This window comes from Gorilla gorilla, chromosome 13 (genome assembly GCF_029281585.2).
Source record: "Gorilla gorilla gorilla isolate KB3781 chromosome 13, NHGRI_mGorGor1-v2.1_pri, whole genome shotgun sequence".
In the NCBI taxonomy this organism is placed as follows: Eukaryota; Metazoa; Chordata; class Mammalia; order Primates; family Hominidae; genus Gorilla; species Gorilla gorilla.
In genome coordinates, this window is record NC_073237.2 from 65,107,521 (window position 1) to 65,124,354 (window position 16,834).

At 39.1% G+C, this 16,834-nt stretch overlaps 1 protein-coding gene across 14 annotated transcripts in view; it reads left to right on the forward strand.

Annotated features, from left to right (window-relative positions):
- PIP5K1B (phosphatidylinositol-4-phosphate 5-kinase type 1 beta) overlaps positions 1-16,834 on the forward strand; it is a 303,947-nt gene that overhangs the window by 181,879 nt on the left and 105,234 nt on the right. For all 14 annotated transcript variants that reach the window (XM_055350749.2, XM_019034010.4, XM_019034011.4 and 11 more), the window contains 2 exons: positions 986-1,138; positions 6,358-6,657. In XM_055350749.2, the coding sequence (XP_055206724.2) occupies positions 986-1,138; positions 6,358-6,657 (453 nt within the window). The remainder of the gene's footprint in view (positions 1-985; positions 1,139-6,357; positions 6,658-16,834) is intronic.

Below are 16,834 nucleotides of genomic sequence, written 5' to 3' on the forward strand. Positions count from 1 at the left end.
TTGAGCAGAGTCTCGCTCTGTCACCCAGGCTGGAGTGCAATGGTGTGATCTTGACTCACTGCAACCTCCACCTCCCAGGTTCAAGCAATTCTTCTGCCTCAGCCTCCCGAGTAGCCGGGACTACAGGCACGTGCCACCACGCCTGGCCAATTTTTTGTATTTTTTGTAGAGACAGGGTTTCACCATGTTAGCCAGGATGGTCTCGATCTCCTGACCTCGTCATCCACCTGCCTCAGCCTCCCAAAGTGCTGGTATTACAGGCGTGAGCCACCACGCCTGGCCCCAGCCTTTCTTCTACTCACCAACTTTGTATCCTAGCCCAGAACTGCATCTACCAAGATAAAAAGTTGCATCTTTCTAATTACCACAAAGGCACCATATGGGCTAACCACAGCCTTGAGATGAACTTGATTGTGAACTTATTGCATATAAATTGTGTGTGGTATAACCAAAATAGAAATGTCTATTAAAGTGTTAGATGAACAGGTCTTGAGCCCTAGGGAAAGATCTGGGCTAGAGATACAGATGTTGAAGTCATCTCCTTGTTGAAACCATGAGTAGATGACATCTTCTGGGAAAATCATGAAAAGAGAATAGGGTTGGTGTTCAAGTGATAAAACACAGTGCAGATCACATCTTCACTTGTTATTTTATGGACATTTGCTGGAAACAAAGCACCTTAGTCAACACAACTGTTTGAATTATCTCATTGGACCGATAGGATGATTCATGATTCTATCGCATGACTCTGGGGGTTAGGAGTGTATGTCTGTTTTTCATCATAGAATTATTAAGATAAACAGACCAATTAAATCTTTAGAAATCTCAAAAAGAGCCTTCTCGGTATATGTGGAGCCTCTATTAAAGCCCGTAGAGAGGCTTCTTGTTTCAACATAGCTAAGATGTGCAATGCTATGATTGTCCTCCTTGGAGGCATCACGTACATCAAGTATATGTTTTAATGTTTATTCATTTACCCTTTTAGTATTCCATCTGCAGTGAACCTCTAATAGAACTGTCTAACCCTGGAGCCAGTGGATCCTTATTTTTTGTGACCAGTGATGATGAATTTATCATCAAAACAGTTCAGCACAAAGAAGCTGAGTTTCTTCAGAAGCTACTGCCAGGCTATTACATGGTAAGGAACTGCACATCATTAACGCTTCTACTTGAAGTTTAATTACTTTCCTCAACAGTTTTTTTCTGTTGTTTTTTCAGTGACTCAGGCATGTTTCTTTCTCTTTAGTAAGCTTTATTCTGCATTTAAATTATGCTATGACATTCATTGAATAGATTTTTTAAAGTAAACTAGAACTGAATGGCAGAGCATACTTGTTGAATCCCACAATCCTGAGTTCAAATCCCAGCTCAGCCAATAATTAACTGTGTGGCCCTGAGTAAGCAGCATAACTGGTCAGCCTTAGTTCCCTCAGTCTTTAAAGGCTGAGAAATACGTGGCCAGGCGTGGTGGCTCACGCCTGTAATCCCAGCACTCTGGGAGGCCGAGGCAGGCAGATCACAAGGTCAGGAGATTAAGACCATCCTGGCTAACACAGTGAAACCCCGTCTCTATTAAGAATACAAAAAAATTAGCCAGGCGTGGTGGCGGGCACCTGTAGTCCTAGCTACTCGGGAGGCTGAGGCAGGAGAATGGCATGAACCCGGGAGGCGGAGCTTGCAGTGAGTCGAGATCCCGCCACTGCACTCCAGCCTGGGCAACAGAGCGAGACTCCTTCTCAAAAAAAAAAAAAAAAAAAAAAAAAGCTGGGAAATACTTATCTTACATAGTTGTTGTGATAAAGTAAGGATACAGGATATAAAATAAAGGAAAGATAAAGGAAGCAATGTGTTGCAAAGCTCTTTGCAGCCAGTACGCAGTAATAGTATAAATGGTTAACTTTCATGGATTGTTTACTACATGTTAAGCAAGGCCTTAAGTGCTTTGCATTCATTAACTCATTTAATCCTCACAGCAACCTTGGATACTACAATTATCACCTTTTTATAGAAGAGGTAATTGAGGCAAAGATAAATTAAGTAACTTGCCATGGGTGATTCAGCTGGAGAGCTGCAGAGCTGGGGCTACGCAAGCAAAAGGGCTCCAGAGAATGCATTTTTAACCCCTACACTAATACACCGGAACATATTCTATATTAGCTGTTCTTAGCTACTAGACTTCAGAATTTAGAATTTCATGGGTAAATATGATAGTGTGAAAAATCACCTTTCATGTAATATTTTAGAGACAAAGGAACAGTAACTTAGCCTAGATGGATTTACTACACATTTACTCCAAAATTTTCAAAACTAACCCCACTTTTCCTAAATAGTCCAGGCATTTTCATACCTCCAGTTTCATTGTACTTTTATAACAGTTCTTAATTTTCTATGATTGGAAGGGCTACATGAAGCTGTCTGGATTTCAGAAGCCCAAGTTCTGCCAATCACTTGCTATGAGTGGTGATAAATATCATCTTTGTTTTCAAAAATGCATTCATGAGATGCCGTGTTATCTTTTTATGTAAAAATATTATTTTAATTCCAAAATCTGCTAGACACAGCATTAAATACTTAAATTAATCTCGTATAGAAGTATAAAAATAAAAAATCTCAATAAAAATCTTAGTGGCATGCAGGCAGATTTTAAAATATTTCAATACTGAGCAATTATTTTTTTTTGGAGGAACAGAAAATATAGAAAAGCCAAAAAAAAAAAAAAACTAACTATAGTTTCTTTCCCAGAGATACATATTACTAAAATATGGTGTATATGCTTTCAGTTATACTTTGTTCATGCACACATTTTAAAATTATCTAAAATTAGGATCAAATTGATATAATATTATTTGATAACCTGCTTAATTAGTAAATCTTAAAATTCCATAATTCTGAGCTCAGATATACTTGTCCTCTTGTAAAACTGCATTGGCCATATTTGACTACTTACATTTAATTAAAATTAGATAAAAAGTTAAGGGCCAGGAGTGGTGGCTCACACCTGTAATCCCAGCACTTTGGGAGGCCAAGGTGGGTGGATCACTTGAGCCCAGGTGTTCAAGTCCAGCCTGGGCAACATGGTGAAACCCCATCTCTACAAAAAAATAAAAAATTATCCAGGCATGGTGGCACGCACCTGTGGTCCCAGCTACTTGGGAGGCTGAGAAGTGGGAGGATCACTTGAGCCTGGAAGGTTGAGGCTGCAGTGAACTATGATCAAGCCACTGTACTCCAGCCTGGGAGACAGAGCAAAACCCTGTCTCAAAGAAAAATTAAATTTAGCTGAACAAGTGATTTTATCCCAATTATGTAAGCTAGGATAACAATATAGTCCATCCCATTAACAAGAAAAAATGTGAACGTCACGTGGTTACCCAAATAGATGCTGAGGAGAAGCTAAGGCCCTCAAAATTCAACATCTTCACTTAATTAAAATTCTAAAAATTGGCAGGGGAGTTTTTTTAAAAAAAAACATAATAAGTAAATAAATGATTATACAAGTTGTACATTTATCAGTCTTCCAAAAGTTCACATGATAGCTCATGGAAAAATACAAGAATCCTTTCTCTAGAAACAATAGGAATAGACCAGAGTGCCCCTCCCATCAATAGTCCTTTCTGATAAATTTGCTAGAAATTCTGGCACTGAGTCTTGAGTACAAAAAGAAATAGAAAAAAGTACAAGCACTGTTCTCTTTAAATGACAGAGTTCAAAATGAGCAAACCTTCATTTTGCTCATGAAAGTAAATCAGGAATTTTTAGAAGTGATATGACTCCAGCAGATTTGCAGGATAAAAGATAAATCTACAAAATCCATTATATTCCATTATATAGATGATATAGAGTGGGAGAATATAAGGGAAAAAAGAGATCCTGTTCATGATGACAACAACTTATAATGAACCTTATTAGAAAAATAAATAAGTAAATAAAGTCATGTGAGTACTGTAATTCTGATTGGGAAAGCAAGATATAGTAAGTGGAAAACATAAACAATCAGTTCAGAAAGAATGTAATAAGAAAAATTCTAAAATACTTGAATCTATAAAAACAAATGTTACAAGACCAATATGAAGGAAACTACAAAACGTTATTGAAGGACATAAAGAAGATCTGAAATAATGAAGAAATCTGCATTGTTCCTGAACTCAGTATTGTAAAGATTTCAACTGCTCCCAAATCAACTTATAAATCCAGTCTAATTCCAAGCAAAAATTCTAATAGGATTTTTCACATAGCTTGAAAAAGCCAATTTCTTTGAAAGTGAGAGCAAGTCTCATTTGAAGAATGTTTTTTAAAATGAACAATCACACAGAAAGATTGTAAGAATGGAGAAAACATTTTTGAAAAAGAAGAAAAATAGTACACCTGCTATAGCATATACAAAAAATATATAAGGCTATAACTAATGTTAAGGATGTAGGATGAGTACAGTTTTAGACAGATAAATTAATGGATTCAAATAAAGTGTCCAGAAATAGATCTATGTGAATTTGTCTACTTACTGTATTGACATGGAGGGATTTAAACTCAATTTGAAAATGTCAGACTGTTCAATAAGTATCCATTTGAGGAAAAAATTAAATTCTCTATTTCAGATCTTTCACATACACACAAAATTAATTCCATATGGAGTAAAGACCAAATGTAATGACCAAAACTATTAAAAATTTGGAAGAAAATAAAAGTTTATGACTTTGGGATATAAAAAAGCTTTGTTAAACAAAAGCAGAAAGCAAACACACACACACAAATAAGAAACAAGTAAATAAATATGACCGCATCAAAAGGCAACACATTTAGGCCAAGTGCAGTGGCTCATGCCTGTAATCCCAGCACTCTGGGAGGCCAAGGCAGGAGGATCACTTGAGGTCAGGAGTTCGAGACCAGCCTGGCCGACATATAGTGAAACCCTGTCTCTACTAAAAACACAAAACTTATCTGGGCGTGGCAGCACACACCTGTAGTCCCAGCTACTTGGGAAGCTGAGGCAGGAGAATCGCTTGAACCTGGGAGGCGGAGGTTGCAGTGAGCCGAGATCATGCCACTGCACTCCAGTCTGGGTGACAGAGTTAAGACTCTGTCTCTCAAAAAATAAAAAAAAATAAAAAAAAATTTAAGGCAACACATTTATACAACAAAAAATACCAGACACAAAATTAATATAAGCACCTTGAATATTTCTGGAATGAAATAAAGTGAGAGCAGTGGTTTTCTCAAATGTTGAGAATTGGGGGAAGAATCAAGGATAGCAGAGACACTTTTCATTGACTACATGCCCTTTTGTAAGCTATTTTAATTTCTTATCTACTTTAAAAGGGAACAAAAGTAGGCATGTATTCCCTATTTTTTTTCTTTTTTTTTTTTTTTTTTGAGACAGAGTCTCGCTCTGTCACCCAGGCTGGAGTGCAGTGGCACGATCTCGGCTCAGTGCAACCTCTGCCTGCCGGGTTAAAGCACTTCTCCTGCCTCAGCCTCCCGAGTAGCTGGGATTACAGGCATGCACCACCAGGCCAGGCTAATTTTTTTATTTTTAGTAGAGACAGGGTTTCACCATGCTAGCCAGGCTGGTCTCGAACTCCTGACCTCGTGATCCACCCGCCTCGGCCTCCCAAAGTGCTGGGATTACAGGCGTGAGCCACAGTGCCCGGCCTCCCTATTTTTTTAAATAATAAAAAAGACAACAGACTAGAAGAAACTACCCCATATAGATGAGAGAAATGATAAATATCCAGAATATATCAAGAATTTCAACAGTGACAAAAACCTGCAGAAAAAAATAAGCAAAATTATCTTTAAGGTGACTAAAAATACATAGGTAATCAATGGCATTCAAATTTTTAAAAACAGGTTTCTATTTTTCACTAATCATGCTTACAAAGATTTTAAAGTTTGGGTACTATTCAGCCCTGGTAAGAGTAATGGGAAAATCTATGTACAGTCTTACATAGTGTGGTTGTAAATTGGTCTGCCATTTTGGAAGACAGTTTTGCAGGAGCTATTAAAATTTTAAATGTTCATCCCTTATACCTTGGCAATTCGTTTTCTCTTTGGCTACCTTAGAGAATAGTCACTCATGGCACCAGTCAATTCCTTGCCTGTTTTTAGTTGGAGCCAATTTGGGACATTATGTCCAATCCAGTCACTTTCACTGCCCTGAGTTTAGAATAATAAAATTGCTTTCCAGTAAGCAGACTTAAGAAATAGATTAGAAACAGCAAAATTTTAGTAATGAACATTAGTAAAGATAATCACATCCCATTTTTAATTATTATATCAGCATGAAAACACATCTTTAGTGGAGCATTATTTTGTCAAAATAGAAGATTGTAAATATATTTTTCTTTTTTTGGTTTCTAGAATTTAAACCAGAATCCAAGGACTCTTTTGCCAAAATTTTACGGACTGTATTGTATGCAATCAGGAGGCATTAATATCAGGATTGTGGTGATGAACAACGTTTTGCCACGCTCCATGAGAATGCACTTTACATATGACTTGAAAGGCTCAACGTATAAGCGAAGAGCATCCCGTAAAGAGAGAGAGAAATCCAACCCCACATTTAAGGACTTAGATTTCCTGCAAGACATGCACGAAGGGTTGTATTTTGATACGGAAACATACAACGCACTTATGAAAACACTTCAGAGAGACTGCCGGGTAAGGAAGTTTGATTGTTGTGATTTCCTTTGAACTCTGTGCTCATGTAAACTGTGGCTGCCACTTATTGAAAGCATAGAAATAAGGAATGTCCAAAGTGGCAGACATGTGGAATCCTCTCTTTCCCAATCCTGGTGCTGAGCCATGCTTCCCTGATATTGAAGGAATTGGTAGATGATAAGGGAGTTATCTAGAGTCCTTAACCTACATCTCTGTTGATTTTACTAATAAGCTAAGTCAGCTTTCTTTGATAAAATGAAACGAGAAAGCTTCTTTTTCTTTTCTTTCTCCACTGTGGGGAAGATAGTTTAACTAGAAAGAAATAGAATTTAGGTTTAATGTAGTGTTAAGTAAGAAAAGCCATATAGAAATCTTGGAAGAAGTAAGACTCGAACTGGGGAGACAAGTTTCAAGAAAATGTACTTGGGATTAATAATGGCTCCCTAGAGATCAGCGTGGATGCAAAACTATGATGTGAGCAGCCCGTTTGCTGAAATTATTTTATGTGGTCTGAATAAGAGGTGAGCAGGAATGAAGCTTGCCAATTAGGGCAGACACCATTCCATGCAAACTTAGCTGGAGTGATTGTCCAAAGTGAGGAGGAATTCCCCCAGGCTGCAATGCTTTAAAAAAAAAAAAAAACTAAGGGAAGATTTTTTCTAATATGGTGAAAAGAGATAAAAATTTTTTTGGATAAAAGGAAAAATGCAGTGCTAATAGCTTCTGAAGGATAATGATCATGGGAGAACCGTCCAGCCACTTGGCTAAGTTGGGTAGTGGAGGTGGGCAGAAAGCATGATGGCACAGGCTGTGGTTTTCTGCACTTTCCATAGGCCTGGACGGATGACCCATGTTGTTGTAGGGGAGGGGAGACACTTCTCTGCCAGACCCAAACTCACGGGAAGGTGTGGAAGACAGTCTGACACCCCTTCTAAGGTATAAAGTAGGGAATTTCCACTAAGGAACACAGGTCTACTGTTTCTGTTTTTTTTTTTTTTTTTATTTCTTCCTTTCTACCTGTTATAGCTTGCATGATTGTGCACAAAAATGTGTCCTTAGAATTGTTTTTCTTTATTGACAGAGATGTTACTCCTATTGTTTAGCTACCATTTATTGAATGCTTACAGTATGCCAGGTTAGTCTAAGATTTTTTAATGCATCATTTCACTTAATTCTCTCAGCAGCTCTTTGAAGTCAGTACTATTCATACTTCCATTTTAATTGCTGAAGAATTGGGTTCTTAAAGAGATTCAGAAACTTATCCAGCATTACTTACCAAGTCAATGACAGAGCCCACATCTGTTTGGGTACAAAGGCATGTGCTTCTAACAACTAAAACTTAAAGTTTCACTCTGAGGATTTTTTTTTAATTATCTTTTCAGAAGTCAGGGAAGGAGCAGTAGGAACCAAGCAAACAGACGAACAAAAAACATCCAGCAGATATTCAGATATCTAAGTGGATTTGAGTGATGCATGTTTTTCTATTCAAAAAACGTAAAAACAGAACACACATATTTTAGTAGAAACCTTTTTCCTGTGTTTTTTCTGCCCTTTACAGGATGTGGGTAAAAAGTGACTCTCAATTCCCCAGAGTTTAGTGTCAGCCTCTCCAGTTTTAGGTTTGCTTTCTCTTTTGTGTGCTTCTTGCCTCTTTAGTATGGAAAGCCTTTATCTGCTGCCTTCTAATACCACATGCTTCTCTGCCAGAAAAAAAAAAAAAAAAAAAAGCAAATGTAAAAGAGCCATTGCTCAGGATTTGTCTATTTATTAGTGTTTCCTGAGCTCAGGACTGAGACCGCGAGGTCAAACCAAGCTTTTCATCACAAGTGAGACCCTGGAGATTTGCCTTTTTATTTTTTATTCTTTGGCAGGTTTGTTGTTCTAAGGAACATAAAGGTCAAGGTAGAGGTATCCTGAGGCTAACTCCCTCTTACCCACTACATTTGCAGTTGTATAAGACACAGATCCTGGACATTCTTTAAAATATGTACATCTGCCTTCAGAAAGGCTTCTCTTGGGCTGGTATGGGAGTGTGTAAATGCTGAGCTGTAGGGGAACTCAGCTCCCTTCCCTGATCTGTCCTGACCATGACCAAGTCCTCTGGGATCTGGATTCAACAGCTGGTGCTCTGAGCAGAGCTGCCTCAAGCAAAGCCTATTTCTGGAATGGTGAATATTAATATTTAATAGTTAAGGGCCTCTTAGTAAATCGTATGAATGCTGTGAACTGTCCTCCCCCCAAAAAATGCCCATCCTCGTGACGGATCGTGAATCTCTTGGAGCCCATTGTTCCTTCCCTTACTTCTTCCCCAAGGCTCAGAATCCCCTTCCTAGAGTTACCTCTCTCTCTCTTCAGGTCATCCTCTGAAAGGCCAACTCACTGGATGACTGCAATAGGATATGTGGTTGACATCGCCCCAATATTGCCCTTGCTTTGCAGAGCTGAGCCTCAGTGCTGGCTGAGGGGCTGCAGAGACCCAGAGGGTCTGCAAGGTTAGTCTGAGCTGAGGCCAGCACCTATCAATCAGGAATCTCTTCTGCTAAAATTCCTGTGAGACAGTATGGCTAAGGCTCTAGAAACAAACCAGTTAGAGAAATGTATTACTGTGTCAGCACCCCAGGCAGAGAAAGGTGAACTAAACCTATATTAGGATATATGCTTCTATTCACTTATCAGCACATATTGCAAGCACACTACATGCCAAGCATGAGGTGCATGACCTTTATTTTTTATCAATTGCCATATAGTCTAGTATGTGCAATGATATTATATTGTGAAGATTAGAGGAGGGAACATTGTAGCTTGCTTTTAAAGGATGAGAAGCTTTCTCCGGATAGGCAAAGCAGTAGAAGCATATTTCTAGGATAAGAGAACAATAGGTATGAAACAATGGGTGTGAAATAGCACATTGTGTTCCGGGAGCTATAGTTGTTTGGTTTTGGGGCAGTTAATAGGGAGAGCATGTGGGGTAGAAGAGGAAAGTGGCCGCATAATATGAGAGCCACATATTGTCAGAAGACCCTTTCTGGTGGTGCCAGGGAGCTCTTAAGGGCTTAGCAGTAGCAAATCCAAGAATCCCAGACCTTTGGACCCCAGCTTTGTTGTTCCCAGATGGATTTGTTAAGCCTCTTAACCTATGGCTGACCTCCTCCTGCTTCTTGGAGCCCCCACCTCTCCTTTCATATTTTGGCTTGGCATCTCAGACCCTGGAATTCTATTTCCTTTAGCATGAGTGCTGGCCGGAAGGGCCAGCTTGACCTAGCTTATTCCCCGCTCCCCATGGACTGCTTCCCTGACTGCCAATCAGAGCTGCCGTTTCTAAGCTCTGCATCTGAAAAGACCTGAACAGCCTCATCCTGCACTGAGTCCTCCTGACACATACCATCTTCTCCTGGCATCCTTGTGGCAGCCCCTGAGTCCCTTTGCCTGGCTTCCCCAAGCCCAGTCCCAGACCCCTGTGTATAATAAGCCTGCCCTTTGGGATGGTTCATTCCTGACCAACTCCTCCATGTAGCACATTGGCCACTTGGAACTATTCTAGAAAACTGATCTTCTTTTATGCCTCAACCCTGCTGAGCCCAATTCCCCCACAGGGATCAGAGGGCTCTTTCCAAAAGCAGGCATCCAGATGTCAGGTTCTGCACCCCATCTCCACATTGCTATTCCCCGTTGGCTGTGTGTGGTGGGGGAGAAATGGATATGTAAATGATGAGTCCCCTTTCTTGAAGGCTTTCCTATCCCTTGGTCTGACCCTCTATATGCTCACTGCCACAGCCATCCCTACCCACAAGTTAATTTGAGCCAAGAAAAGAGTGGTGACATTGAGTACTACAAAGACATCACAGATCACTTGCTATCAAAACCAGAAAGCAGGATTTATTCAAACCATCCCCAATGGCTCCCACATGACAGACAAGCTGAGATGCATGTCCTATTTGAAAACTGCTCTTCCCAGGTACCCCTTCATCTTCCGCCAGGCCTGCACCTCTTCTAGTCTTCTGTGACCCAGGGAACATGACCATCGTGCAGCCAGATACCCAGATCTGCACCCTGAAGCTACTCCTTCCTCCCTTCTCTCCCTCTTTCCCTGTGTGCAGTAAAATCACCATGTCTCAGTCTGTCTGCCAAATAACTCATGGCTCTGCCCCCTCCTCACTGTAGGCACAGCCACTGCTTTTATTGAGACCCTGGTTATTCATCACCTGGAGTTTTGCTGTAGCCTCTTTGCTGGTTTTCATTATCACTGCCTTCCATCACATCCCCACCACTGCTGCCAGACTGATCCTCTGATCAGAAGACTTAACACTCTCTGGCCAAGGTTCCCCACTGCTTTTGGGCCAAAGCCAGTGATTCCCAGCTTGGAACATTAATATCCTTCCTGATCTGGTCCCTGCTACCTTCTCCAGATGAGTTCTTCAGCTTCTGTCTCCAGCCTTCTCTCTCCCCTCTCCTCTGATGCAGATCCCCACTCTCCAGATCTTCTAATCTACTGGCCACATTCTCTAAAGGTTTTGGTTTTTTTATGCATGCCTCACTCTGCTGGACCGTTCTTCCCCTATTCTACACCTGGCCCTCACCTGCTTGTCTCAGGACTACTCAGGGATCAATTCCTCCAAGACCGTGCTGTTGTGGTTCCCCATGCATCCTGGGCTTACTTCTTTCATGGGACTTAATACACTGTTATTTTTTCCACATGTAAATCCTGGAGCCTGAGGAGCAAGGCTTAATCTATCTTTATATCTACATGCCTGGTTCTTAGTAGGTACTTAGTAAGTGTTTATTGGAATATGTATTTGAACAAAGGAATAATCAGCTGTCTAATGATTTAAAAAAAGAGAAAGAAAGGTTTAGGTGCACTTCCAAGAAACCTGTCTTTGGTGATTTTTGTGTATCTAGCTATTTTTTAAGTTCTGCCTATTTTGGAGGAAGTATCCAGTTTCACCGCAATGCCTGCCAAAAATGGCACTGAGAATTTAATAAAGTAGATTATCTCCATTTTGAATCACTTGAGACTGTTTGAAAAGTTGTGCTGGTTGTCCTCCTATCAAGAGTCATTTGTGTAACAAAAGTACATTTATATTGCAGTGAGTTTTCCCATGGAAGCAATGTTGTAAATGGTCATTAGACTTTTTTTCTTTCCAACTTTTATTTTAAGTTCAGGGGTACATGAGCAGATTTGTTACATGGGTAAATTGTCATGAGGGTTTGGTGTACAGATTATTTCATCACCCAGGTAATAAGCATAGTACCTAATAGGTAAATTTTCCATCTTTCTACCCTCCTCCTCCCGCCCTCCACCCTCAAGTAGGCCCTTGTGTCTGTCGTTTTCTACTTTATGTTCACATGTGCTCAATGTGCAACTCCCATTTAGAAGTAAGAACATGCAATATTTGGTTTTCTGTTACTGTGTTAATTCACTTAGAATAATGGTCTTCACCTCCATCCATGTTGCTGCAAAGGACATGATTTCATTCTTTTTATGGCTACATAGTATTCTGTGTTGCGTATATACCATATTTTCATTATCCAGTCCACTGTTGATGGGCATCCAGGTTGATTCTATGTCTTTGCTATTGTGAATATGGACTTTATTTTATTAGCACTGACCCCTGTCTTCTTTAGGTGTATGTACTGTCTCTCCAGCGAGACTTTAAATGTCTCAAAGGGCAAAGCTCATTCTTTACACCTCTCTGCAGCTGCAGCACCTGGCTTATTCTATACACTCAGTACATGTTGCAAGATTGTGATTGAAAACTCTTTTGAATTGAAAATGTATGTATTAATTTTAAAAGAACAATTAGGATCTATTTTTGTATTCATTGTAATTTACCATGGTTATTTTTTCTCTGACATAAGTTATCTATGTAAAATCTAGAATCCCATATCATTTAATTAATTTGATAAATTTTTATATCCTGAAATATTTATTAATAAATCTGGGAAATGACTTTGAGACAAAGTATATTAGTGAGAACTTGTGTTTACAACCCAAATATTTTTAATCCTTCAAGTGAGAGTCATTTCAGAGACAGTCTTGATAATTAATGACCTAATTGACTTATTTTACATTTATTATAATTTTTGTTGAGCCGCAAGTTATTAATTTTTAGAGTGTGGAACCAATTTTCTTTTTTCACACAAATGACTGTAACCATAAATATTAATAGATTCTCAGAATTTAATGAAACCAGTCTCAAGAATACTGAAACTTTCTGATGTGCAAAGAAGGGTCTTTCTATGTAAGGCAAGTTCTAAATTTATGGATCAGATTCTTATCAGCTATGGGCATGTTTGCATGGGTTACAAAATGGGTTATTTTATATAATATACTTATATAATATACTTATATATATACTTATACATTATGGCTATTGCTTACCATTCAGCTATAATTTTGCTAGTAGTAAACTTTTTACATTTTGTTCAGACATTTTCTTTTTTTGATATTGCTTGCCTTCTCGGTTATCACTGGGGAAGAAAAAATGCTTTAGACCTAATACAAAGGAGACGTACGTATCCTGAAGGTAGAAATACTTCAATTTAAATTATCCTCTCATCAATAAGGAATTCGATTTTGTTTGTAGACTTCAATCAAAACATGAAAAGGGTGCAGGGACATCATTGACTCCACACTCCTAAATTACTTGTTTTGTTTTTGTTTTTGTATTTTGAAATGAAGTCTCAGTCTGCTGCCCAGGCTATAGTGTAGTGGCATAATCTCGGCTCACTGCAACCTCCACCTCCCAGGCTCACGGGATTCTCCTGCCTCAGCCTTCCAAGTAGCTGGGACTACCGGTGTGGACCACCACACCCCGCTAGTTTTTATATTTTTAGTAGAGATAAAGTTTCACCATGTTGGCCAGGCTGGTCTCGAACTCCTGATCTCAAATGATCCTCCTGCCTCAGCCTCCTAAAGTGCTGGGATTACAGGTGTGAAGCACCATGCCCAGCCAAATCCACTGTCTTTCAAAGTGTGTTTTACAAACACTGTAAACCCATGAGATATTTGATTTGCTCCACTGTCTTAAAATTATGAGTTTTGGCTATCTATAATAGTTTGATATCATAGCAGTATAAGCATAAAGCAAAGTTAAAGTTGGTGAACAAATAAAACCAACTCATAGAATCAAAGATTGTTCGAGTTGGAAGGAATCCTAAGAGTTCCTAGGAAACAGTAAAAGAATGCCTTCTACTCTCTGGTCTGAGAAAAAATGATTTTGGACTTACCTAGCCAAGCCAGGTTTTATTGTGAGAACAGAAATAATGATGTCATCATATCATATATGCAAGGGCTTTGTAAATTTTTCTACCTGTAAATTTTTTTACTTTGTATTTTGAGATAATAGATTCACATGCTGTTGGAAGCAATAACACAGAGAGATATCATACACCCTTCACCCAGTTTCCCCCAGTGGTAGTATCTTGCACAATCTTGCACAACCTTAGTACAATATCACGATGAGGAAATTGACTTTGGTACAACCTACTGACGTTTTTCAGCTTTTTTCAGATTTCACCAGTTTTACATGCACATGTGTGGTGGGGGAGGTTCTGTGCAATTTTAGACGTACATAGATTTATGTAACCACCACCTTGGTCAAGTACAGAACAGTTCTTTCTCAAAGATGCCTAATGGTACCCTTTTATAGCCACAGCTACCTCCTTCCCTCACAACTCCTTCCTAATCCTGTGCAATTACCAATCTGTTTTCCATCTCTGTAATTTTGTCTTTTCGAGAATGCTGTATAAATGGAATCATACAGTATATAACCCCTGAGATTGGCTTTTTTTTACTCAGCATAATGCCATTGATATTCATCCAAGTTATTGCCTGTATCAGTAATGTGCTCCTTTTTATTGCTGAGTGATATTTCTTGGTATGGATGTATCACAGTTTAACATTCACCCGCTGATGAACATGTGGGTTTTTTCTAGTTTTTGACTGTTACAAATAAAGCTGCTGTGAACATTTGTATACTGGCTTTTGCGTGAGCAGAAGTTTTCATTTCTCTAGGATAAATGCCTGAATTCAATTTCTATGTCATATGGTAAATGCGTGTTGAATTTTTTAAGAAACTGCCATACTCTTTTCCAGAGTGGTTGCACCATTTTACATTTCCACCAGCAGTGGATGAATGATCCATTTTTCTCCTTATCCTCACTAGCATCTGCTGTTGTCACTATTTTTTATCTTAGCCACTCTGATAAGTGTGTATTTAAGTCTCTTGCTAAAAAATTACTTGAGTATATGCCCCAGAAAAGCTAAAGATAAATCTAATAAAGCAGTTTGGGGATATAGAAAAGAGTGGTGAAAAGAAAGCGGAAAAACTCAATGGTTAAGTTTAGTGCCTGGTGATATGCCTGTGAGACTATGCAACTGACAAGATTCCTAAGAAAAGGCCTGCGATACAGGAGTTTAACGTGTGTGTTTCTAATAATAAGCACTCCTGTGAGACTTCATCTAAATCTATTCTACAGCCATTGGTGTTGCTTCATTATATTGTAATTACTTGATTACATGTTTAACGTTTGCTACTAAAAATCTGCTCTGTGGGAACTGTGGAACCTCATTTTCCCAGTCTTAGCTCACTCGAGAGTTCTTACACAGCATTTCTCTTGGTGTCAATCTTCTGATGAAGCCTAGGAAGTAGCAACAGCAAACATTCTTGGAATAGTGAATCTTACCTAGTCAATGCACATAATAAAAGCAGGTTTTAGTAATAACCTACACATGGTTTGTCTTGAAAGAACCAAAGTAAATCATGTCAACATTGTGAATTTGTGGATTAATTGTTTAGAGTACATTTGTATTGCTCATTTGGCCAAGGTCTGTTAAAGGCCAGTGAATTACTAAATTGCAACTGTGTTGACCTCTTCATCCTCTCAGTTTTTATTTAGGTGGCAACTGGTGTCCCCATTTAAGACCATCCATACACCACAACTGTTCAGTAGTCTTGGGAGGGGGCTGGTGTTTGTCTAGGCTTTTGCCGCTTGCTGCAGCTTAGTTCTGCTGAAAGTAGGGAATGGAAATGAGCTGTTGGCAGCAACAGAAGGAACACAATAATCCATGCAAGATAGTGTCAGGGTAGCTACAAATATCAAAATAACTCTATGCTGTTGTTCATGCCTGACTTTCTACTAAGTAAGACAATTCCCAAATTTTACAGAATATGCTCTTCTGGGTTTTGGTGGAGAGAGGGTTCCATCTTGGATATAACCTATAGATACCGAAGTAACTTAACATGTAAAACAAATCATATGTAATATGTAATCATCAAATACGTATATACAATACAATACATAATACTTTATTGCATGGACAATAAGGATGCATTTCCAAGGCTTACTTTATCTGTAGGTTGGTTCAGGTAACATTTATTTAAACTTTGAGCCAGACAATCTATTACATATAGGTTCTCTCATTCATCTTCACAACAGCCATGTGAAGTGAGTGGTATGATTGCCTTTTGACAGATAAAGAAGTGACTCCTCAGGAGAGGTTCAGCTTCCGCAGGTCCACAGAGCTCACAGTGCTGCATCCAGAATTTATACCCAGGTCTCTCTGACTCCAAACCCATGTTCTTTCATCATTACACTCTCCTTAAGGAGCTTGTGTGTAATGGTGGTAAGGCCACTGAAATGAAAACATTAAGTAATAACATGGACAGATATAGGCAGCATGGGTTAGAAGTGCTCAATGACTGGTCACCTAACTCTGACAAGGAGATACAGGGGCAGATGCCGTAGGAGTCAGGAAAGGGCTCAATCCTAGTGGAGAGCTTGGTTTGGACAGGACAATGAGTTCATGAAATCTTGCAGCCTATTTCAAGGAAGGAACACAGTGCCAAGTGACTAAGGAACACAAAGTAAAATAAATAATCCAAACATTTAATTTTAAAAATTTAATGAAAAGCATAATCAAGCCCATTGACATTTGCCAACTGTTACCAATGTGCATGCACACGAAATCCTATTAAGTTAAAAGTGAGGCTTCCTTCTGAGCAATGCAGTGGTTACAGGGGGGTTGATTGTTTTTGAAATCTTGCAGGGGAGGAGATTAGGGACTCAATGTTTGACGTTGAATCCTGTGTGAGCAGCTTTTGAGAATTCTGATTCACTACAGAAACGGAAGGATTATCAAGTCAGTAGTTTGCTTTTTTTTTTTTTTAAACTCTCA